At 43.9% G+C, this 25245-nt stretch overlaps 3 protein-coding genes across 3 annotated transcripts; all 3 read right to left on the minus strand.

Moving 5' to 3' along the window:
* Nucleotides 1-3454: 3454 nt before the first annotated feature.
* On the minus strand, nucleotides 3455-5308 carry LOC137913751 (general transcription factor II-I repeat domain-containing protein 2-like). Its single transcript, XM_068757386.1, has one exon. The coding sequence runs from the start codon at nucleotides 5306-5308 to the stop codon at nucleotides 3455-3457; it is 1854 nt and encodes a 617-aa protein (XP_068613487.1).
* A 1119-nt stretch (nucleotides 5309-6427) lies between these two features.
* LOC137913761 (zinc finger protein 585A-like) lies at nucleotides 6428-20657 on the minus strand. Its single transcript, XM_068757397.1, has 6 exons — nucleotides 20260-20657; nucleotides 19667-20119; nucleotides 13851-14017; nucleotides 11688-12723; nucleotides 8764-9171; nucleotides 6428-8406 (listed from the first exon to the last, which is right to left on the minus strand). The coding sequence occupies exons 1-6, from the start codon at nucleotides 20429-20431 to the stop codon at nucleotides 7001-7003; spliced, it is 3642 nt and encodes a 1213-aa protein (XP_068613498.1). The 5' UTR covers nucleotides 20432-20657; the 3' UTR covers nucleotides 6428-7000.
* A 2539-nt stretch (nucleotides 20658-23196) lies between these two features.
* Nucleotides 23197-25245, minus strand: LOC137913770 (zinc finger protein 234-like). Its single transcript, XM_068757408.1, has 4 exons — nucleotides 24887-25245; nucleotides 24490-24754; nucleotides 23596-24114; nucleotides 23197-23463 (listed from the first exon to the last, which is right to left on the minus strand). The coding sequence occupies exons 1-4, from the start codon at nucleotides 25243-25245 to the stop codon at nucleotides 23197-23199; spliced, it is 1410 nt and encodes a 469-aa protein (XP_068613509.1).

The following is a 25245-nucleotide window of genomic DNA, read 5'->3' on the forward strand; positions in this document are numbered from 1 at the left end:
GGTCGGATTGAAGGAACGTGGAAGAACAGTCTGTCCGTCCGCTGGACCCGAATGGGACCAAACAGCATTCAGAGCGCGCTTTAAAGCCGGACGCGCGCTCCTTTAGGCTCCACCCACTGAGATTCGATTCTTCAAGCGCGCCATTCAACTCCCAAAATGTATTTAGGCGACAAAAATATCTGTAAAATATAAAATGTGCTTCTTTTTCTAATTTATTTTTGCAGTTTGGGTCAATTTTGAAAAGAGTTGCCTTCATCAATTAAATAATCAAACAAGTTAAACATTTTAATTATGATAATATATATTCTTTACACTTTCAACGTCAGCTGCTGCGTAATGATTTTTTAAAAACACATATTCATAAGACTCATTGACAGGACGGCGCTCCCTTTGATCCCGCAGGCACGAGTCATTTGTTTGATGTGCGTGGCACGCGCCCGGGAAATGCGTCGCGAGCGCGCGTAACTTTTACATGTGTCAGAAAAAGCAATAAACATCCGCCAAACCAGCGTGCGTGCGGCATCTCACGCCTTTATTTTAGACACGTCCGCAGAAAGGAATCAAATCATGGGAATGAAATTAAAGACTTTTAGTGACGGTTTATTCGGTGATAAAAGTGTCAGGGATCCTTCCGCCGTGCGTAAAATCAGCACTTCAGTCCTCACTGCTGTTTGATGTAAGATAAAAACCAATATACAAAAAATACAGATCAAAGCGGATTGTATTTTGTTAAACCAGTGTTTTATTGAACTGTGTTTAAGAATAAATAAAGTATCATCTACTCAGCGCGTAAAATACCGTGGTTCTCAGTGATCAACGCGTAAAGTATTTTCTGACTTTACGCGTCAACGCGATATTTTTACGCGCGTCTCTCTACTGAGGAATGCGAAGTTTTATTTTTGTGAAATATTTCACGAGACTCTCGACACTCGTTTTGGGTGCGTGTGTGGGAACCGGAGAGCGGCTTCTCCTCCACGCACCTAATCAATGAAGTATCGGTTTTAACAGGTAATAAAGCGCGGATGAAGCGCGCTGCTCCACGTTCCGAGGATGAGAACGAGCTGCGGGGCATTCTCCCACTGCAGTCACACATGGTGTCCAACGTTTGTTTCCACGTCGTTTTAGTCAGACGCCAAATGTGCTTTAACTAAAGGTCCTTTATTTATGGCTTAAATGATTTGTACTGTCGGAGTTTACGTCAACATTTACCATTTGCCTCGTTCTTCTATTTTCACACTGAAAATTCTTTATTTATCTGTTTTCCAGTGGGAGAAATACTCAGAACTTTTACACTGGTTTTAAAAAGTAAAAGTACTAATTCTGCTGGAAAAAATACTCCAATGACTGGATTAAGATAATATTAGATTTTTAATAGAACTTTATGTGGCGGCTGCATTTTACATTAGACCATTTTAGGTGGAAGGTAACTAATTACTGAGGTACTTGTGCTGCTCCTTAATTTTGAAGACACTTTTACATCGTTCTCGATCATTTTAAAAGATTGGTGGATAATTAAAAAAAATACTTAATATGGAAGATACACTAAAATATTACACACATTTGTAAATTAAACTACTAAAAATGTCACAACTTCACAAATGAAGTTTGTAAAGCCTCTCCGCTCATTCCCACGATTGATTTCATTGTAATTAGTATATTCCTTTCCTCGCCCACGCACGCCGCCCTCACGGGTCAGCTGGTTTGTGCGCGTGCCCGCCGTCTTCACAGGAAACGAGGTGTGTTTTCGCGCCTCCCGCTGCGCTTTGAAGGCGCGTTCAGAGGTCGTTTGTTCGTCACACGTCACGCACGGATGCTCGATGAAAAAAGCACTAGTTCAAGTCCTCTTGTGAAAAAAGAGAGCAAATAACATACAAGCATCGATCAAGTCGTTCGGAGAATGTAGCTGAAACGCGTGCCAAGAGCGCGCATGCGCCGTTACGCCTGCATTTTAAATGATCGTTTGGTAAATTAGTCTCAATATTAAGGGTCGAAATGTGTTTACATAAACCAAACCTTTCGTTCTGTCACCTCGATCGATGAATTATTTTCATGTTCCTCCAGACAAAGTTCTTTTTTTTTTACTACATAACGATCACAAACAGCTGGAACTGATCAGACAAGGGTGGGAGACACTTCTGTGGGTCTTTCTCGTGGGGGAGGGGGGGGGGGGCGCAGTTTACCACCCTTATCGTGAACGTGTTAAGATGAGAACGTCATTAAAATAGGTCGGACAGCTCCCAGACTCCTGAATCGATTTATAATAAATTATTCATCCCATGAAGTGTCTCCAATTGTTGCTGTAGAACTTCCTCAAAGTTAATTTAATTAATTTGAATGGTGTTAACCGTCTAGACACAAGAGCTTTGTGATTGGTGACAAATCTTACATTTAAGTATAGACAGCCAGCTCTAAAGTCTAAAGCATGACACCAATTATTTAATCTAGATCAGAATTACCCAATTATTTTTGTTATTCCAGATTAAATTGATCTTCTCAGTCTTGAATCGTATAGAATTAAGAGCAAATGTTTTGACAGAGCAGATAAATTTCATAGGAGCCACATGAAAATCTGAAAATATTGTGGATGGCCAAACAAGTATGCTGAATTAAATTATGTTTAGTATTTTGTTCAAGGGCAGCACGGTGCCTGGCGGTCGCCTCACGAGAAGGTTCCAGGTTCGATACCTTTCTGTGTGGCGCTTGTCCCCGTGCCTGTGTGGGTTCTCCGGTTTCCTCCCTCCCACCACCAAAAACATGAGATAAGCACAGTACAAACTTTATTCCATCAAAAATGTCAAATAAAATAAAGACAAAAAAAAAAACAAGATTTTTTTTAAAAACAAATTTTGAGGTAACAGCAATAGGAAAACAAAAAAAAATGTTAAGAAAGTTTTGCCACTGAAAATTATTTTTTTTATTTTTGTCTTCACCCTGCGACGACGGTGGCGCAGGTGTTTGAGCGGGTTGCCCTACGATCGAGAGGCTGGCGGTTCGATTCCCGGCTCCGGCCGTGTCCACTGTCGTTGTGTCCTTGGGCAAGACGCTTCGCGTGTGTGAATGTAGCGTAAAGTGGTGTGAATGAACAACGCGCTACATTAAACCAGGCATTTTATTATTACAGTACAGTACATTAAAAATACAACCGATGCTTTGAGTTCCGCGGCTCGCGTCATCTTCCCTTTAAAACAGGACAAGATATTTCTGATCGCGTCTTTACGTATGGAAATATTGAAACCTGTAATGACGACAAAGTGATATTAAAATGAAACGGACAGAAAGACAGTCAAAATAAATAAATCAAGGAAACAAAAAATGTCATCAGGACACTATTTAAACGCACACATTCTCACACCACCACACTGAGAATTTAGCTGAGGTATTAAAGTCGCCTCCACGCACGCATTTACCATTTAAACCTACTTTACACAAGGTGTTATTCATGGTTTATTACTGCTTAACTACCTGTTGGTTGTTGTTTTCGGTGAGAAGCATAGTCTTCGACAAGAACGTCAAAGTTGGGTTGAATGTCGGAGCTGGAAACGCGAAGGACGGCTGAGAGCCGCTCGTCAGAGAGCGAGGATCCGTACCTGGACTCGTTCAACTTCATCACCGAGAACGTTTGTTCGAACGTGTAGCTCGATCCGAACAGAGCCAGCATCTTCTGAGCGTGCCTCCTCATGCGCGGGAAGTTCTCCTCCTTAAGCCCGGCGTAAAAATCCAGCACCGACGCCGACCTAAAGTGTTCTGCCAGCGTCCCGTCGGACTGGAGGCTCCTGAGTTCCAGCTGGACATCGCCGGGCGCGTTCTCCACGCCGCAGGTAAAGGGAGAGAAAACCCTCAGCATTTCACCCTCGACCATTCGGAAGTCTCCGAACCGCCTCGAGAACTCGGCGTGCAGCGCGCCCAACATGGAGGCGTGCCTGCGGAGGTGATCGGCCGACGGCCCCGCCTCCCTCAGCGTCGGCACGTGGGTGAGGACGTTTCTGTCCAGCTGGCGAGAGAGAAACTGCGTCTTCCTCATGAAGGCCTTGACCCGGCTGTACACGTCGTGGACGAAGACACCCCGGGGCCGCAGCTGGGCGCCCAGCTCGTCCATCAGCGCCGTCACGTCGACGGCGAACGCCAGGTCGGCCACCCAGGCATCGTCCGAGAGCTCCGGGAGGGTTTTGCCTTTCTCCTCGTAGAGCTCTCGAATCTCTGCTTTCAGAGCCCAGAATCTTTTCAGCACGCGACCCAGGCTGAGCCACGGAAGGCTTGTGGGGGCGCCGGCGCCCCCCCCGTCGGCCTCGTGCTGCTCCAGCAGCGGAACGAACTTCCTGTGGTTCAACGCCCTCGCCCTGATGAAGCTAACGGCCGCGGTTACCACGGCGATCACGTGGTTTAGGTTCAGCACGGACGCGCACAGCACATTCTGGTGCACGATGAAATGCAGAAACACCAACGTGACCTCCGGGTTGACCTCGCTCACCCTGTCTTGCATGCGTTTCAAAAGCCCGGCGCTTGCCCCCGTCAGATTGGGAGAACCGTCCGTCGTCACGCCGACGAGTCGGTCCCATCTCAGTCCCAGCTTCTCCAGGGAGGCGCTCACCGCCGCGAACGCGTCGCTCCCGGGCGCCGTCCCCGTCGTCGACCGCACGGTCACCAGATCCTCCGTTATCTTAAAGTCCTTCGTTATCCCACGAACAAACACGAGTAACCGGGCCGCGCCGTCGCCGCCGCCGCCGCCGCCGCCGCCGCTCTCATCCAACGCCAGGGAGAAGAAGTTAAAGCGATCCGCCTCCCGTTGCAGCTGGAGCTCCAAGTTCCCCGCGATGTCCCGGATCCTGTCGGCGACGGCCCGATCGGAGAGGAGCACGCTCCGGAACGCGTCTTCTTTCTCGGGGCACATCAGAGCTGCAGATCGCACCAAACACCCCTTGATGAACCCCCCCTCCGAGGCGGACTTGTTGTTTTGAACTATTTTGTGGGACACCACGAGGCTGGTCATGGCCGCCGCGTCCCGGGCCGAGAGGAGCTTGGTAAAATGGTTCTGCTGCATGTGGACCTTCAACCAGGCCTTTTTGGTGAAAACCTTCCCACACATCCTGCAGACGATCGTCGTGTCGTCTGTCGTCTTCCTACAGCGCGGTCTCAACTTGGGCGCGGGTTCGAAGTCCTTTCTGCTCGTTTCACCGCCGTCCTCGTGGCCGACGGACCCGGGAGAGCCGTTAGAGGTCGGCAGGTCGGCGTTTGCTGCTCCGCCCACGTAGTTTACAAGCAGCATGTTGACGTCAGACTCTTCCCACGCTTCGCTTTTCTCTGGCTTCATGTACAGATTCGGATTCTCACTTTGGTCATTTTCCTCATACAGAGGAGTTACTAAATACGTTTCAGCCTCCTCCTTCAGGACAAGCTGCTCTCCCTCCTGACTGGGGAGGAGTTCCTCCGGTTCCTCCTTCAGCTCCGTGTCCTCCTGCTCCATGCTGGACTTCACCTCCTGGTTCCAGAGCTGCTGGTCAGCAGGGACCTCCTCCTCCTCCTCCTCCTTACAGACATCTGGAGGCACAGAGAACAAAAAGGAGTGTGACGCTACTGTGACGACACAGACGTAGATTTACGAGGAAAATAAGGGGAGTTTACAACGAAACTAAATGTGAATTATTTGTTTGTGTAAATTAAATTGAGTTTTTTTTTTAAATACCTGTCCCGTGTAAGTTTAATTCGGGGCTCGGGATGATGTCCAACGCTCCGCGCTCACTTTCGGCTCTTTCTTCGTACCGGGCTTTTTTTGCTTTTTTTGCAGCTCGAGATGTTTCTCCGTCAGAAGCTGCTTCCGAATGTTGCACAAAGTCGCTCAAATAATCAACCGAAGACATTTTCCTTTGTAGAAGCCCTGAGCTGCTAAACAAATGTAATAACTTCTACTGATTTCGTTGTGCAGCTAACTTTTACCGCACGCCTTGTTGACTTCCGCTTTATGTCCCTCCAGTTAAATGTCCGACAAACAAGTGTCGGAACACTTTCGTTCCGCTTTATCGGGTGATATTTATTATTACTCGGCTGTTTGAAGTAAACAGAAAAGCACAATCATATTCGCCTCAGCCCAGCTGGATATTAGATTATCTTGGGTACATTTAGCTGAATTAGGCATCAGAATTTCTGTAACGACGACTTCAAAACTGTTGAGGCTTCTTTCGGCTGCCGCTGGGCAGGAAGACGATGAATGGCGGACTTCCGCTTTACGGTAAACAAAAATGTTACACAATAAATAATAATTAGACATGTAAATATAGCGAGAGATAATATATAAAAGACATGAAAATATATTTAAAAAAATAAGCAAAAAATTGATTCTCGAGCTGTGCCAGAGTTAAGGACATAAATAATAATAGGGCTGGGACATTTGGATTTTTATTTCTTATTTCGTTTTATTTTCAATATTGTTTTTTGCTGTACACCAGGCGAAATTATTTTGTGAAAGACACTTTTGCGTAAATTGGGAGATCAGAAAAGCTTCAAAGACATTCTGTCATATCAAGAGAAACTTCAAAATAAATATGAACTTTCAGATGGAATCATTCTCATACAGGCATGTATCCAATGGAAGCCAAAAAAACTCCAACAGCACTCCGAAAACGGAAGTACAAGTTCCTTTATGTCACAATTTGTTAAAACAAATTACAGGATTATTCACAGTTAAATCCTTTTACTCAAGAAACTACAACATGGTAAAGAAACAGTGTGGCTCAGTTCCTGAGAGATTCCAAACATTCGGCCTTACCTTCAAACAAATAAGCAATTGAGAACTTTCTCTTAAAGTGACAGTAACTTATCGCACTCATGAAAGAGCAATATCATTCTGTTTTTAACAAACTAAAAAGGCACATAAGTTAAATCAAAATACCTAGAGCTGACCCTTGACACTTTTTATGATTAAACTTAAACAATGAAACAACTGGATGCGGCCCATCTCACAAAAATCTCCAAAAATTATACGTTCCTATCTTTTTTCATAGCTACTTCAAGGTGAGGCCTTCTCAGCAGGGTGGACACGTTTCATGTGGCGTTTCAGAACATTGGTACACCTGAAAGGTTCTCCACACATTTTACAACTGTAAGGCTTCTCACCGGTGTGGATTCTCATGTGATTCGTCAAGTTATTTTTCTGTTTGAAATGTTTCCCACATGTTTCACATTCATAGGGCTTCTCACCAGTGTGGATTCTCATGTGGGTTTCCAAATGAGCTTTTTGTATGAATTGTTTCCCACATGTTTCACAATCATAACACTTCTCACCAGAGTGGATTCTCGAGTGGATTTTCAAAGAAGATTTCACTCTGAAATGTTTCCCACATGTTTTACACTCATAAGGCTTTTCATCATTGTGGCTTCTCATGTGGACTTTTAATTTGTTATTTTCTTTAAACTCTTTCCCACATGTTTTACATTCGTAAGGTTTCTCTCCTGTGTGCTTTCTCATGTGGGTTTTCAAATGTACTTTTTGTATGAATTGTTTCCCACATGTTTTACAGTCATGGGGCTTCTCACCAGTGTGGATTCTCACGTGGATTTTCAAAGAAGATTTCCCTCTGAAATATTTCCCACATGATTTACACTCATAAGGCTTTTCATCATTGTGGATTATCATGTGGTGTGTCAAGTTATTTTTCCGTGCAAAATGTTTCCCACATGTTTCACACTCATAAGGCTTCTCACCAGTATGGATTCTCATGTGATGTGTCAAGTTATATTTCTGTCTGAAATGTTCCCCACATGTTTTGCAGTCAAAGGGCTTCTCACCAGTGTGGATTCTCATGTGTACTTTCAATTTGCTATTTTCATGAAAATCTTTGCCACATATTTTACAACCATAAGGCTTCTCAGAAGTGTGGATTCTCATGTGGACTTTCAAGATCTGGCATGTTGTGTAACTCTTGTTACATATTGCACAAACATATGGCTTCTTACTTGCATTATTTCTTCCCTGGGATTGAAGCTGGGACTCAATCTCAACATCTTCTCTGCTCGTTCCACCTCCCTCATCATGGCTGACAGATACGTGAGAGCTGTTAGAGATCAGCAGCTCAGGGTTTTCTTCTCCAACCACAAAGCTTATAATCGGCATGTCGACGACAGACTCTGTCTCTGCTGCACCATCTTCATCTTCATCTTCATCTTTCATGTCCAGAGTCTGATCTTCATTCTGGTCATTTTCCTCATGAGTTGGAGTCAGCATGACGACATGAGTCTCCTCCTTCAGTACAAGCTGCTCTCCCTCCTGACTGGTGAGGAGTTCCTCCGGTTCCTCTTTCAGGTGAGGAAGCTCTGGGTCCTCTTGCTTCATGCTGGACTTCACCTCCTGGTTCCAGAGCTGCTGGTCAGCAGGGACCTCCTCCTCCTCCTTACAGACATGACGCTGTGGGAGATCTGGAGGGACAGAAAACAAGAGGAGTTTGATTAAAGAATTCAAACTCTTGACCATAAAATCAAATTGTGACTTTCTAACAGAAAAAAACATTCTACAGTCTAAGGAACAATTTGTGAGTCGTTTCCACATTTCTCTCATCTCTACGGATACTCGTGGTAATTCAAGATAATTTCATGTCTGAATTGTTCCCCACATGTTTTATGATAAGGCTTCTCATCATTTTGGATTCTCATATGGATTTTTAAACAAACAATACCCACAAAATGTTTACCATGTTTCACACCTATGGCTTCTCTTCAAGCTCTTTTGTTTTGTGTAACTCTTGTTACATAATGTACAAACATATGGCTTCTTACTTGCGTTATTTCTTCCCTGGGATTGAAGCTCAATCTCAACATCTTTTCTGCTCGTTCCACCTCCCTCATCATGGCTGACAGATACGTGAGAGCTGTTAGAGATCAGCAGCTCAGGGTTTTCTTCTCCAACCACAAAGCTTATAATCGGCATGTCGACGCCAGACTCTGTCTCTGCTGCACCATCTTCATCTTCATCTTCATCTTCATCTTTCATGTCCAGAGTCTGATCTTCACTCTGGTCATTCTCCTCATGAGTTGGAGTCAGCATGACGACATCAGTCTCCTCCTTCAGTACAAGCTGCTCTCCCTCCTGACTGGTGAGGAGTTCCTCCGGTTCCTCCTTCATCTGAGGACGCTCCGGGTCCTCTTGCTTCATGCTGGACTTCACCTCCTGGTTCCAGAGCTGAGCTGACAGAGAACAAAAGGAGTGTGACCCCACTGTGATGACACGGACACTGTGTCGAGTGCACAAGTGTGAAACCCCGTATTGGTGCGAGTATCGCTTTAACAAAAACTCACATGTCCGACACAGGAGTTTTGTCGTTCAGATGTGCCGCGCCAAATTGTGTTTATAAGGAAACAAACTATCAACATGTTGCGGTTTGTTGGATGGAGATTATGTTGTTTGCTGTCGCTGTGCCTTTTGGATTTTCGCTTTGCTCCCACCCATGGATCGTTCTCGGAAATGTGTGAATGAATTAATTTTTAGTGCGTTATTTCATATGATTGAACACTTTGGTTCACAAAATCCCATATAATATTTTTTTTTTTTACATACAAATTTGCTCTATTTTACATGCCAACTCTTGAGCATTTACACAAACAAGCAAAATTTGAACCTTCACACGAGCAACTTCACTCAGCAAACAAGTGGAGAAAATGATATTACACAAAGATGATCATCGTTTAATTAAGAGACGAGCAATTGAATAAAGATTAAATATGATTTCACAGGCTAATGTTGGGTTTATCCATCTTGTTTCCATTTTGTTTACCCGCAATGATTTTAGATCTACAGCAGAGGTCGCTGTTGAGTGACCAACACAGTGTCAACACAGTTTGTGTAATGTGTCTACGCTCCTTGAGGTATCATTAACCAATCACTAGTTGACATGGATAAATAGACCGACAAATATTCTGTTTGGTCCATTAAAATGACGTTTTCTGTACCTCTCCTTTGGGACTTCAATTCGGGTTCCAGCAGTCCGCGCTGACGATTTATCGCTTCTTCGTATTTGACGACAGATTTTTAAAAGTTCCAAAATATCCTCATCAGCAGCATTTAGTAGCTTCTTGACATAATACTTACGAAACAAATACAACATCAGCTATCGCTGATCTCACGCACGGAAACATCAAGCTAGCGCTACAAAAGCTAGCTCGACAAAAGCGTATTCGTTGACTTCCGGTTGTTGTCTCTCAGAAAAATCCTCCGACTAGGAAATCGTCCTAGTCCAAGCTTTTTTCTTCCGCTGTTGCTGGCGATGTGGAATCAAAATTCGAGAGTTTCAAATCAAGAGGAAGGAATAACCAACTTCAATTTATTCAACCAGTAACACACATTTCACGTACACAAAATGCTAAAGCTACAAAAAGCTAGCGCTACAAAAAGTATTTGTTGACTTCCGGCTGCTGTCCCTCCAGATAAATCTCCGACTAGGAAATCGTCCAAGCTTTTTTTCTTCCGCTGTTGCTGGCGATGTAAAATCAAAATTCGAGAGTTTCAAATCAAGAGGAAGGAATAACCAACTTCCATTTATTCCGCCATCGACTGAACAAATCTGGAAAAACATAAAGATGACAAAAATAGAAGAACAAACAAAAACCAAACCAGCGTCTGACCAAAATAAACTCATTTGGTTCAGACGCTGTCAAATGTGAGCGGTGTACTCACTCGTGTGGCATACTGTGTACAGTGATGCGTTCAAGTGCGCTTCAGGAGTTTCTATCAGAACTGTGGAAACAACCGTTAAGAACTATTACATAATAAAGGATGAACCTCATACTTATACACAAAAATTACTGTACGTCAGATTTTCCTGAAGCACAGCAGAAGTGAGTTTGGGACAGGTATCAAAAATGTCAGATTGAATTTTGCAGTAGACCCAGATAAAGGAGTTTATTCAAGATTTATTTTCCCACTTTAAGTGAATCCTGGTGGCAGCCATTCTGATGGGAAACACATCTTGTTGTCAAAAAGGTAAGAGTTTAATTTAAAGGTTTATTCAGGCCGAAAGTAAAGTGAGTTCCTTTAATGCTTGAAGAATTTACCCCTCAGACAGAGTCTGTATCTTTAGAATTGTCAAAGTCATAAAAGTTTTGTTCGACCGATGAACAAATCGCAACAAAACAAATCTTATTGAAAGGAAAGTTGAATTTAAAAGAATGTCTGTTTGCAAAAACGTCCATTTCTGGTTTCTGACTACTTTCAATAATTTCTCTGCAGTCAGAAAACAAAGTGATTTTTTATATATTCATACAGAATGACAGTCATGAACAAAATAATCAACACCAGCATTATTAATGGACACATATTTCTACATAACAGGTTCATGAAGACACAATTGTTAAATGTCGATGATTTATGTACGAAGGACTTTCAACAGAAACAAGACCGCAAGGGCTTTTTTGAAATGCTCCTCTTAGACAGGATGTTTGACTGTACTTGTACTGTAATACATGCTACTGTTTGACTGTACTTGTACTCTAACACTATATCTAATGAATATATTCCTCATCAATTCAGTCTCAAAGATTTTCTGAAAGAATAACTCGATGGGCTCCGTCTGACGAAACGCTCCAAACATTTCCAGTTCATTTACTGAATATCTTTTTCCATTGATATTTCAAAGTGAGGCCTTCTCACTAAGGTGGACACGTTTCAAATCACCGGCGTACCCGAAAGCGTCGACGCGCATTTCAACTGTAAGGCTTCTCCCCCGTGTGGATTCTCGAGTGTCTTTTCAAATTAGAATTTCGTCTGAAATGTTTCCCACATGTTTTGCAATCGTAAGGCTTCTCATCATTGTGCGTTGTCATGTGGCTCGCCAAGCTATTTTTCTGTCTGAAACGTTTCCCACATGTTTTGCAATCATAAGGCTTTTCCTCATTGTGGATTCTTGAGTGGATTTTGAAATAACTAACATGCCTGAAGTGTTTGCCACATACTTCACACCTGTAAGGCTTCTCATCATTGTGGATTCTCATGTGAACTTTCAATTTGTTGTTTTCTTTGAAGTCTTTCCCACATACTTTGCATTCAAAAGGCTTCTCGCCAGTGTGGATTCTCATGTGTCTTTTCAAATGAGTCGTTTGTCTAAATTGCTTGCCACATGTTTCACAATCATATGGCTTCTCGTCATTGTGGATTCTCATGTGGATTTTCAAATGGCCATTATGTGTAAACGTTTTGCCACAGGTTTTACAATCATAAGGCTTCTCACCATTGTGGATTCTCATGTGGATTTTGAAATAACCAACATCTGTGAAATCTTTCTCACACGTTTCACACCTGTAAGGCTTCTCAACAGAGTGGGTCCTCGTGTGGACCTTCAAGCTCTTGCGTAGCGAGTAAGACTTGTTACATAATGTACAAACATATGGCTTCTTACTTGCGTCATTTCTTCCCTGGGATTGAAGCTGGGGCTCAATCTCAACATCTTTTCTGCTCGTTCCACCTCCCTCATCATGGCTGACAGATACGTGAGAGCTGTTAGAGATCAGCAGCTCAGGGTTTTCTTCTCCAACCACAAAGCTTATAATCGGCATGTCGACGCCAGACTCTGTCTCTGCTGCACCATCTTCATCTTCATCTTCATCTTCCATGTACAGAGTCTGATGTTCACTCTGGTCACTTTCCTCATCGGTCGGAGCCAAGATGACGACATCAGTCTCCTCCTTCAGTACAAGCTGCTCTCCCTCCTGACTGGTGAGGAGTTCCTCCGGTTCCTCCGGTTCCTCCTTCATCTGAGGAAGCTCCGGGTCCTCTTGCTCCATGCTGGACTTCACCTCCTGGTTCCAGAGCTGAGCTGACAGAGAACAAAAGGAGTGTGACCCCACTGTGATGACACGGACACGGACATGGGAGGAAATCAGTTACCGTTTGTTGACATGGATAAATAGACCGACAAATATTCTGTTTGGTCCATTAAAATGACGTTTTCTGTACCTCTCCTTTGGGACTTCAATTCGGGTTTCAGCAGTCCGCGCTGACGATTTATCGCTTCTTCGTATTTGACGACAGATTTTTAAAAGTTCCAAAATATCCTCATCAGCAGCATTTAGTAGCTTCTTGACATAATACTTACGAAACAAATACAACATCAGCTATCGCTGATTTCACGCACGGAAACATCAAGCTAGCGCTACAAAAGCTAGCTCGACAAAAGCGCATTCGTTGACTTCCGGTTGTTGTCCCTCAGAAAACTCATCCGATGAGAAAATCACCCAATCTTTTTTATTCCGCTGTGAATGAAGACATGTTTGTCAACTGAACGAAATACTTGAAAAACAAATAAAATACCGACTTTCACTGATTTTACGTGCGCAGAGAGCTAACGCTACAAAGAGCATTGACTTCCGGTTGTTGTCCCCCACAATAACCTCCCACTCGGAAATCATCTAAGCTTTTTTTGTTCCGCTGTCGCTGAGGGTAAAACTACGACTCCTGACGGAAGGGAATCAAAATTCGAGCGCTCCAAATCAATAGAAAGGAATAATCAACTTCCATTTATTCCAGCAGGGACTGAAAAACTCGAGAAACTCAACTTCCTGAAATTTAAAGGAGACATTATACCCTTTTTCCACACTTAACGCAGTTCTCAGGCACTTATATGAAATATCTGAGCCCGTCTTTTGTTAAAATAGCAAACAGATGCTGTGTTTTCTTGCTTATACGATGCAGACAAGGCGCGTTAACTGCTCTTTAATATACTTTATTCGGAGCTTGCATATTATCTGTGCAGCGCTACTGTCATAGCAATCCCGTTCCATCACGTACAGGTTAGTTCTGCGCATACTCCGCCCCTCTGGTCAGTCTCCTCATGAGTTGGAGTCAGCATGACGACATCAGTCTCCTCCTTCAGTACAAGCTGCTCTCCCTCCTGACTGGTGAGGAGTTCCTCCGGTTCCTCTTTCAGGTGAGGAAGCTCTGGGTCCTCTTGCTTCATGCTGGACTTCACCTCCTGGTTCCAGAGCTGCTGGTCAGCAGGGACCTCCTCCTCCTCCTCCTTACAGACATGACGCTGTGGGCGATCTGGAGGGACAGAAAACCAAAGAAACCACACTGGTAAAAAGCCTCATGATTGTAAAACTTTAGTCTATATAAGCAATCATTTGTTTGTTTTCTTTTTGGAGAAGTCATTTCCACAGCATGAAAACTAAAACTTGCCGTTTTCTTTCCCTGCAAACAAACAATTTTTTGCTTCTCCTGTCATTCATTCTCCTCCACCGACTCAGTTTACACAGAAATGACTGGCGGTCAGATCTCCCTGAAACACGGCAGCAGCGACGCCGGGACACGCATCAAAAACGTCAGACTGAATTTTGCAGTCAATCAGGATCAAGGGGTTCATTGAAGACGGCGACGTGCGCAGCGGTGAGGTTCGCGGCTGGGGAATTCAACATTCACCAGCTGGCTACTGGTTATGCTTCATAGCCCTTGTCAGCATTCTTCGCGCGCGCGCACACACACACACACACACACACACACGTACAACATTGAATGAACATTCTGTTGCCGACTGTCCAGCGTGGTCTTACCTCTACTTGTAAATGAAATCCATTCGCCCATCCTTCTGGACAAACACCTCGATGACTTTGGCGTAAAAGTCCTCTTTATCTTCTTTTAATTTTAAAAGTCTCTCTACCTCAACAGAGATCATTGCCAGGGAAGAAAGCCGCCCTTGGTCAGCCCGATCCCGGCTGTACGCTCTCAGTCTTTTCAAGGCCGAGGACGACCTTTCCACGGACGCCGTTGTCGCCGGTATAGTGAACGTCAGCTGGAGTAACTTTGTTGCCTCAGGAACCGTCTTCATCAGGTCATTCTTGGCCAAAAAGCCGAGCAGCTGTCTCGGAGTCTTGCATTCCTTCCTCACCGTCTGTGAGCTGTAAAGTCCAATGAGATCCGCCTTCAGCCGGACAAAGTCAAAGAACTTCGCGTATTTGGAGAGGCTCTGCATTTTGGTGTCGTCAAACTTGTCTGACATTTGCTTAAATCTCGCACAATCGACCAAACCGAGGAAAGCGAACTCACCGAAATGAGAAAACCTCGCTTTCAACTGATCGAGAACGTCGTCCAGAACGTTGAGGAACGTTTGCATCCTCTCGTCCTTGGCCGACCGTTTACTTTGGACGCCGTCCGCCAGGCCCAGTGTGGCACACGTCTGCTCGAACCGCTCGTAGAAACCGTCAAACGCCCGCCTCCGACCCTCCAGGGCTCCGATGGTGTCGCGGATCCGTGCGCACCACAGTCCGACATCCGTCGCTTTGCTCCGCAGCGCTCTGGAGAGCGCGTCCGTCTCTCGGAAAACGTCCTCGTAGGCCATGATGAGGAAGCACGTGGACGCCCCCGTCAGCCAGCGGTCATATCCGGAAGCCAGCATGAGCGCGTTGCTGTCCCAACCGTCCGGATCCTCGCTCATAACGCGGAACACGTCGCGCAGGTCGGACCGGTACGCGCTGATCGTCTGCACCAGCCCAGCGCCGGAGCTCCACCTGGCGGGCGCCGCTCTCGGGGATCGTCGCTTCGTGGTGTCGTCCAGTAAACGGGTGCGCTTCGGGGACTCGCTGAAAAATGCCGCGAGTCCCTCCGCGGCTTTGAAGAAAGTTTGACCCTGAGGCACGCGTTTGGCCGAATCCGCGAGCACCAGGTTCAACTCGTGCGCGTGGCAGTGGGCGAGAATGGCTCCGGGCGCCCTCGCTCTCACCTCGGCCTGCAGCCCGTCGAGCTCCGCTACCGTCCCGGCGGCTCCGTCGTAAGTCTGCGCCACCAGCTTTCTCACGCAGTCGTACTTCTCCAACACGCCCAAGGCGCACCGCGCCACAGCAGCGGCTCGCCCGTCGCTGCTCACGTCATCAAAGCCGAGAAACGCCTCCCTGACGTGACAGCGCGCCTCGCTCTGAGCCACGTAGCGCAGAATGACGGAGATCCGGGCTGTCACTGGGGCAGCCGCCATCACGTCTACTTCCACCGCGACGAAGGGGGCCGCTTTAACCTCCTTTTTTATGTCGTTCCTAATGACGTCACTTATAGCGTCAATTAAATCGTTCTGGATTCCGCTCAACGAGCCCGAAAACACCGCGGACGTCTCCAGGTGTCGAGCCAGCCAATCGTCTTTCTCGGCGAAAGCGTGCAACAGTTCCAGGTAGTTTCCCCGACCGGACGCAGTCGGGATCTCGTCGCTGCCACCAAATGCGATTTGCTGTTTCGCCAGGAAGCAAGTCGCATCGATGAAGTATTCTAAAACCTCGCGGTTTTCCTTCACCGCCGCGTTGTGGACACGAACGAGCCTCCGCCGGTCGTGACGCGAAGCCAAGTCCAGCCGCGCGCTTCCGAAGGTTTTCAAAGCGATTTGGCTCTCAATGTGACGAGTCGACCTTTCGTGTTGGCCGAGGCTCCTCTGCAGGTTTTTCAGGTCGTGAAATCCCGCCGCGGTCCAGACGGTGTCGCTCGTGGAGAACAGAAGGCAGGGGAAGCAGAACAGGCGGCTCCTCGCCGCGCAGCCGCACAGCCACTCCTTTCTCGCGTACCAATCATTCTGAAAGTAGCGCGTGCCGTACGGTACCGTCGTTTGAACCAAATGGTTCAGCTTCGGCACCGGTCTTCCGTTCTTGATCACTTTCAGTTTCGATTCAAAGTCCAGTTTTGAGAAGTTTTTTAACTTATTTATATCGTCTTCCATTTTTGCAATCGGGGTAAAAAAATCTGTGTTTTCTGCTCCGGACACAGAGCTTATAATCGGCATGTCGACGACATATTCCGTCTCTGCGGCTTCATCTTCATCTTCCATGTACAGAGTCTGATCTTCACCGTGGCCATTTTCCTCATCGGTAGGAGTCAACATGGCGACATCAGTCTCCTCCTTCAGTACAAGCTGCTCTCCCTCCTGACTGGTGAGGAGTTCCTCCGGTTCCTCCTTCATCCGAGGACGCTCCGGGTCCTCTTGCTCCATGCTGGACTTCCCCTCCTGGTTCCAGAGCTGAGCTGACAGAGAACAGAAGGAGTGTGACCCCACTGTGACGACACGGACACGGACATTCAGTTCAGACAACTTTATTTATCCCAAGGGGCAATTCAGTCTACCAGACCATACTACATCCACAAACATAATAAATAAATAAATACAAATAAAAAAAGGCGATAAAGCGGCGACCTGAGGGCAGTAAAGCAAACTTGGAGCTCAGGATGTGGTCATGTTGGGAGATGATACATTTGGCTTTATCGACCACTTGTTTTCCCCACAATGATCAGATCTCTCTGCCGAACTCCGATTATTTTGGAGCAGATCTTAACGAAGCTATATAAACTGTTTTTGACTTTGACACACAAACCATCAAACCAACAAAAAAAAGAAAATGTCAAGAGACTCTCAATAAAAGACTGATAGAAAATAGTCACAGACGTTAAAAGACTTCAACTTCCTCAGTAAGTAGATCCTTTGTTGACCACGTTTAACAATGTTCCCAGTGTTCACATCCAACTTGAGTTTAAATACTTATACGAGCCAACAATCTCGACATCCGTACCGCTGATAGAGCTGGGTTTAGGTAGAACACGGTTTTTCCTAAAATCGACAATTACCTCCTTTGTTTCTGACACATTAAGGAAATTGTCATCGGACCACTCAATAAAAGCAGAGAGCGCACATGGGAGGAAATGAGCTACCGTTTGTTGACATGGATAAATAGACCGACAAATATTCTGTGAGGCCCATTAAAATGACGTTTTCTGTACCTCTCCTTTGGGATCCAGCAGTCCGCGCTGACGATTTATCGCTTCTTCGTATTTGACGACTTTTTTTAAAGTTCCAAAAATATCCTCATCAGCAGCATTTAGTAGCTTCTTAACAGAATACTTACGAAACAAATACAACATCAAATGCCACTGATTTCACGCACGCGAAAAACTAGAGCGACGAAAACGTATTCGTTGACTTCCGGTTGTCGTCCCACCCCAGAAAAACCTCCGACGAGGAAATCGTCCAAGCTTTTTTTTATTCCGCTGTAGCTGATGGCGTGGCATCAAAATTCGAGAGTTTAAAATGAAGAGAAAGGAATAATTAGCTTCCATTTATTCCACCCGGAACTAAAAATAAATTTGGGGAAGACATAAAGATGACAAAAATAGGAGAAAAAAATTATAAATCAAACTGCAGGAAATAAACATTCACTCGTTCGTTTTCTGCAACCACTTATACTGTGGAAGGTGACCAATAATATAGAGGTAGAGAGATTATTTATTATGAAATCAATGATCTGTAATTATGATCCCCTGAAAATCTGGTTTTCCTCTCCTTCAGGGAGCTGAATCAGAAGAACCTCATTGTAAGAATGAGAAAGATGGGTGGCTTCGTTATAAATATGGCCACATGAACAAATATCCCCCTGGTCGATGAAGACAAAACTCAACATCACATTTTTGAAAGAACGCGTTACTTTAATACTTCTCAAATACTTCAAATACTGTAATCAAATTGACCTCAAACTCACAAGGATCCCCTCAGATTATTTATTCTTCTATTGATTAATTGCTACACACACACACAAAATGATATAAATGATCCAGTATTACTGTGATATAAAATGTGAGTTTTATTATGAGTTTTACCTTCGAGACAATAGCAGCTAACAGCGGTGAGCCCGTGCATGGGGGGGGGGGGGGGGGGGGGTAATAGCATCTTACAGGTACACTTGCATAAACTTAAGACATGATAGTTAATCCTTTGGAAGGCTTTGTGTTCTTGATAGCATCATTCTCTTCGAGGATTGTACTTATCGTCGATGTACTCCACTCGTACTAGCATGCCAAATCTCTTACGGACACCACGGTCAGGTTGATCAATAATTTCATGCTTCATCTCCATCTTCATCATCGTGCATCTTTTCTTCTCACTGCCATTCTCACCACTCACCTTTTTTGGAGATAAGAGCCAAAATCACGTAAATGATGGAAACACAACACGGGAGACTCGCAGGATGCGAGTACGGAAGGTGGCGACAACCTGAACCGAACGAGTGAAGCTCGCTTGGAGCGCTAACAGCGCTCGGCCGTTTGGCGCCAGCGTCTGGAAAGTTGCTCATATCTCAAATTTATGCTCGTCTCAAAGCAAAAATATTGCTCGCAGGTTCTCTCATATCTCGGAACACTCGTATGTCAAAGCTCTCGTAAGTCGAGGTGTTACTGTGCATTCATTCAGAATGATAGTAATGGACAAAATACTCAACACTGTAATTATTCATAGCAAATAATTCTACATAACAGACTTCTGAAGGCAAAATAATATTCTTAACCAATTCAGTCTCAAAGTATTCGTTGAAATGAGAACAACTCGATGTGGTCCATTTGGAAAAAAAATCTTTAATCATTTTTTTAATTTCAGCACGTCGGACTCTCCACACATTTTATCCTTGTAACGATTCTCCCTCGTATGAATTCTCATGTGGCGAGTCAAAGTACGTTTCTGTCTGAAATGTTTACATGTTCCACAATCAGAACCACAACCTAGCTTCTCACCAGAGTGGATTCTCATGTGCCCAGTCAAGGTACGTTCATTTGTGAAATACTTTCCACATATATCACAAGAATAAGGCTTCTCACCAGAGTGGATTTTTGTCATGTGGGTTTTTAAGTATCTGTGTTTTGTGTGACTCTTGTTACATATTGCACAAACATATGGCTTCTTACTTGCATTATTTCTTCCCTGGGATTGAAGCTCAATCTCAACATCTTCTCTGCTCGTTCCACCTCCCTCATCATGGCTGACAGATACGTGAGAGCTGTTAGAGATCAGCAGCTCAATGTCTGCTGCTCCAACCACAGAGCTTATAATCGGCATGTTGACGACAGACTCTGTCTCTGCTGCACCATCTTCATCTTCATCTTCATCTTTCATGTCCAGAGTCTGATCTTCACTCTGGTCATTTTCCTCATGAGTTGGAGTCAGCATGACGACATCAGTCTCCTCCTTCAGTACAAGCTGCTCTCCCTCCTGACTGGTGAGGAGTTCCTCCGGTTCCTCTTTCAGGTGAGGAAGCTCTGGGTCCTCCTGCTTCATGCTGGACTTCACCTCCTGGTTCCAGAGCTGCTGGTCAGCAGGGACCTCCTCCTCCTCCTTACAGACACGACGCTGTGGGCGATCTGGAGGGACAGAAAACAAGAGGAGTGTGACGCTACTGTGATGACACAGACTCAGATGAAAGAGTTACCGTTTGATAAAATATGAATACATTGACCGTCAAATCTTCCGTTTTATTAATGTATAATGACTTTTTGTTTACCTATCCTGTGTAACTTCAATTCGGGCCTACGGCTCCGATCCAGCAGTCCTTGTTGACGATTTATCTCCTCTTCGTCCTTGGAGGCAGTTTTTTCAAACTTTCCAAAAACATCCTCCTCCGGAGCTGTTAGTCGCTTTTTAACTACATTTCCCAAAAGGTCAAATGAAGACATTTTTGTTAGCTGAACGAAATACTTGAGAAACAAATAAAATACCGACTTTCACTGATTTCACGTGCGCAGAGAGCTAACGCTACAAAAAGCATTTGTTGACTTCCGGTTGTTTCCCCCACACATCAGCAGCATCTAGTAGCTTTTTAACAGAAAATTTACGAAACAAACACAACATCAACTATCGCCGATTTCACGCACGTGAAAATCTAGCGCGACGAAAACGTATCCGTTGACTTCCGGTTGTCTTTCCACCCCAGAAAAACCGCCGACGAGGAAATCGTCCAAGCTTTTTTTATTCCGCTGTAGCTGATGGTGTGGAATCAAAATTCGAGAGTTTAAAATGAAGAGAAAGGAATAATTAGCTTCCATTTATTCCACCCGGAACTAAAAATAAATTTGGGGAAGACATAAAGATGACAAAAATAGGAGAAAAAAATATTATAAATCAAACCGCAGGAAATAAACATTCACTCGTTCATTTTCTGCAACCACTTATACTGTGGAAGGTGACCAATAATATAGAGGTATAGATGATCATTTGAAAATCTGGTTTTCCTCTCCTTCAGGGAGCTGAATCAGAAGAACCTCATTGTAAGAATGAGAAAGATGGGTGGCTTCGTTATAAATATGGCCACATGAACAAATATTCCCCTGGTCGATGAAGACAAAACTCAACATCACATTTTTGAAAGAACGCATTACTGTAATACTTCTCATTCTCGTCACTGAAAATTTCATTCAAATACCGTGATCAAATTGACCTCAAACTCACAAGGATCCCCTCAGATTATTTATTCATCTATTGATTAACCTTTCATGTATTATTTTACCATATTTGCTCATTTTATTGTATGACGTTTAGTTTGGCCATGAACACAAACATCATCTGTACAGTACCGTATATTGCAGATGCAATGCTCTCTCGCTCTCTCGATTGCCCTCTCATTTACTAAATGCATTCTCTCTTTTTGAGCTGTTAAAATGAAAATAATTGTAACGCTGCCCGGCCGAAGAAAAAATACATCAACTCAAATCAAAGCTAATAACAATGGAAAACGTTTTTAATTGCTATATAGACACAGACACAATGACATAAATGATTCAGTATTACTGTGATAGAAAATGTGAGTTTTATTATGAGTTTTACCTTCGAGACGTTTTACCTTCGAGACGATAGCAGCTAACAGCGGTGAGCCCGTGCATGGGGGGGGGGGGGGGGGGGGTAATTGCACCTTACAGGTACACTTGCATAAACTTAAGACATGATAGTTAATCCTTTGGAAGGCTTTGTGTTCTTGATAGCATCCTTCTCTTCGAGGATTGTACTTATCGTCGATGTACTCCGCTCGTACTAGCGTGCCAAATCTCTTACGGACACCACGGTCAGGTTGATCAATAATTTCATGCTTCATCTCCATCTTCATCATCGTGCATCTTTTCTTCTCACTGCCATTCTCACCACTCACCTTTTTTGGACCCATCACTGATAAGGAATACTCACAGATAAGAGCCAAAATCACGTAAATGATGGAAACACAACACGGGAGACTCGCAGGATGCGAGTACGGAAGGCGGCAACGACCTGAACCGAACGAGTGAAGCTCGCTTGGAGCTCGGCCGTTTGGCACCAGCATCTGGAAAGTTGCTCATATCTCAAATTTATGCTCGTCTGATGATGATGATGAATATATTTATTAGATAGAATGTTAGAGTACAAGTACAGTCATACAGTAGAATGTATTACAGTACAAATAAAGTCAAACATCCTGTCTAAGAAGAGCATTTCAAAAAAGCCCTTGCGGTCTTGTTTCCGTTGAAAGTCCTTAGTACATAAATCATCGACATTTAACAATAGAAATAAAAATAAAACCAATATTAAATTACTCAATTGATGCAAAATAACATTAGAAAAATAAAAATAATTTTACACCACAGATGCAAACTAACAATAAATTTAAAATAAATTACACCACAGATGCAAAATAAGTTACAAAGACACTTAATATGTGCAACGTAGGTGGACAAAAAAGGGGATGGGGGGTGTTTGATCCGGAGAGAGTTGTGATGACTATCTCCGTTTCTCTCCCCCTAAAAGGTGTATTTTTAGGGCAGTTTTGAAGGAGGTCAAAGAGGTGCATGTTTTGAGGGCGGGAGTCAAACAGTTCCACCCTTGGGTGGCCGTATTGTAAAAAGATGATTTACCCATGTTAGTCCTATAGGAGGGGGTAATCAGGTTGTTGTTTGAGCTCCCTCTAGTGTTGTGGCTGTGGGTGTCACTAAATCTGTGGAGGTGTTCCTTCAGGTATGCAGGGATTGAGGGGACTGAGGGCAGAGCTGCATTGACTATTTTAAATGCCAATCCCATTTTCAGTTGTTTAACCCTGTCTTCTACCCTGAGCCATTTTAGGCTAGAAAAATGTCCAGGAAGAAGGTGGGTCATGGGCCCCAGATTGAGGAGTAGCCGAATAAGTTTGTTTTGGGAAGTTTGGAGCTTGGGAAGTCTCAAAGCAAAAATATTGCTCGCAGGTTTGCCCATATCTCGGAACACTCATATGTCAAAGCGCTCGTAAGTCGAGGTGTTACTGTGTATTCATTCAGAATGATAGTAATGAATAAAATACTCAACACTGTAATTATTCATAGCAAATAATTCTACATAACAGACTTCTGAAGGCAAAACAATACTCTTAACAAATTCAGTCTCACAAAGTATTCGTTGAAATGAGAACAACTCGATGTGGTCCATTTGGAAAAAAAATCTTTAATCATTCTTTTAATTTCAGCACGTCGGACTCTCCACACATTTTATCCTTGTAATGATTCTCCCTTGTATGAATTCTCATGTGGCGAGTCAAGTTCTTTTTCTGTCTGAAATGTTTCCCACATGTTTCACAATCATAAGGACTCTCATCAGAGTGGATTCTCATGTGGCTAGTCAAATAATATTTAAGTCTGAATTGTTTCCCACATGTTTTACAATCATAAGGCTTCTCAACTGAGTGGGTTCTCATGTGCCCAATCAAGGTACGTTTCTGTCTGAAATGTTTCCCGCATGTTTCACAATCATAAGGCCTCTCATCAGTGTGGATTCTCATGTGGCTAGTCAAATAATATTTAAGTGTAAATTGTTTCCCACACGTTTTACAATCATAAGGCTTCTCAACTGAGTGGATTCTCATGTGCCCAGTCAAAGTACGTTTCTGTCTGAAATGTTTCCCGCATGTTTCACAAGCATAAGGCTTCTCACCAGTGTGGATTATCATGTGTGTATTCAAGGTAAATTTAAGTCTGAATTGTATCCCACATGTTTTACATTCATAGGGCTTCTCTCCTGTGTGGATTCTCATGTGTGTATTCAAATTATATTTTTGGTTGAATTGTTTCCCACATGTTTCACATTCAAAACGCTTCTCACCAGAGTGGATTATAATGTGGTTATTCAAGTGACATTTAAGTCTGAATTCTTTCCCACATGTTTTACATTTAAAAGGCTTCTCACCAGTGTGGATTCTCATGTGGTTATTCCAGCTAAATTTAAGTCTGAATTCTTTCCCACATGTTTTACAATTATAAGGCTTCTCACCTGTGTGGATTCTCATGTGGTTAGCAAAGTTAATTTTCTGCCTGAAATGTTTCCCACATGTTTTACATTCATAAGGTTTCTCATCAGTGTGGATTTTTCTCATGTGGAATTTTAAGCTTGTGCGTGTTGTGTAACCCTTGTTACATAATGTACAAACATATGGCTTCTTACTTGCGTTATTTCTTCCCTGGGATTGAAGCTGGGGCTCAATCTCAACATCTTCTCTGCTCGTTCCACCTCCCTCATCATGGCTGACAGATACGTGAGAGCTGTTAGAGATCAGCAGGTCAATGTCTGCTGCTCCAACCACAGAGCTTATAATCGGCATGTTGACGACAGACTCTCCACACATTTTACCCCTGTAAGGATTCTTCCTTGTATGAATTATCATGTGGCCAGTCAAGGTCTTTTTCTGTCTGAATTGTTTCCCACATATTTTACAACCATAAGGCCTCCCATCAGTGTGGCTTTTCATGTGTCCAGCCAATATATGTTTCTCTCTGAAATGTTTCCCACATGTTTCACAAGCATAAGGCTTCTCACCAGAGTGGATACTCATGTGTGTATTCAAGCTAAATTTAAGTCTGAATTGTTTCCCACATGTTTCACATTCATAGGGCTTCTCTCCTGTGTGGATTCTCATGTGTGTATTCAAGCTAAATTTAAATCTGAATTTCTTTCCACATGTTGTACAATCATAAGGCCTCTCATCAGTGTGGAATCTCATGTGTGTATTCAAGCTAAATTTAAGTCTGAATTGTTTCCCACATATTTTACAACCATAAGGCGTCTCGCCAGTGTGGATTCTCATGTGATCAATAAAGTTACCTTTCTGTCTGAATTGTTTCCCACATGTTTCACATTCGTAGGGCTTCTCACCAGTGTGGATTCTCATGTGGACTTTCCAGCTCCTGCGTGTTGTGTAACTCTTGTTACATAATGTACAAACATATGGCTTCTTACTTGCATTATTTCTTCCCTGGGATTGAAGCTCAATCTCAACATCTTCTCTGCTCGTTCCACCTCCCTCATCATGGCTGACAGATACGTGAGAGCTGTTAGAGATCAGCAGCTCAATGTCTGCTGCTCCAACCACAGAGATTATGATCGGCATGTTGACGACAGACTCTGTCTCTGCTGCACCATCTTCATCTTCATCTTCATCTTCATCTTTCATGTCCAGAGTCTGATCTTCACTCTGGTCATTCTCCTCATGAGTTGGAGTCAGCAT

This window comes from Brachionichthys hirsutus, chromosome 3 (assembly GCF_040956055.1).
Source record: "Brachionichthys hirsutus isolate HB-005 chromosome 3, CSIRO-AGI_Bhir_v1, whole genome shotgun sequence".
NCBI classification, from domain to species: Eukaryota; Metazoa; Chordata; class Actinopteri; order Lophiiformes; family Brachionichthyidae; genus Brachionichthys; species Brachionichthys hirsutus.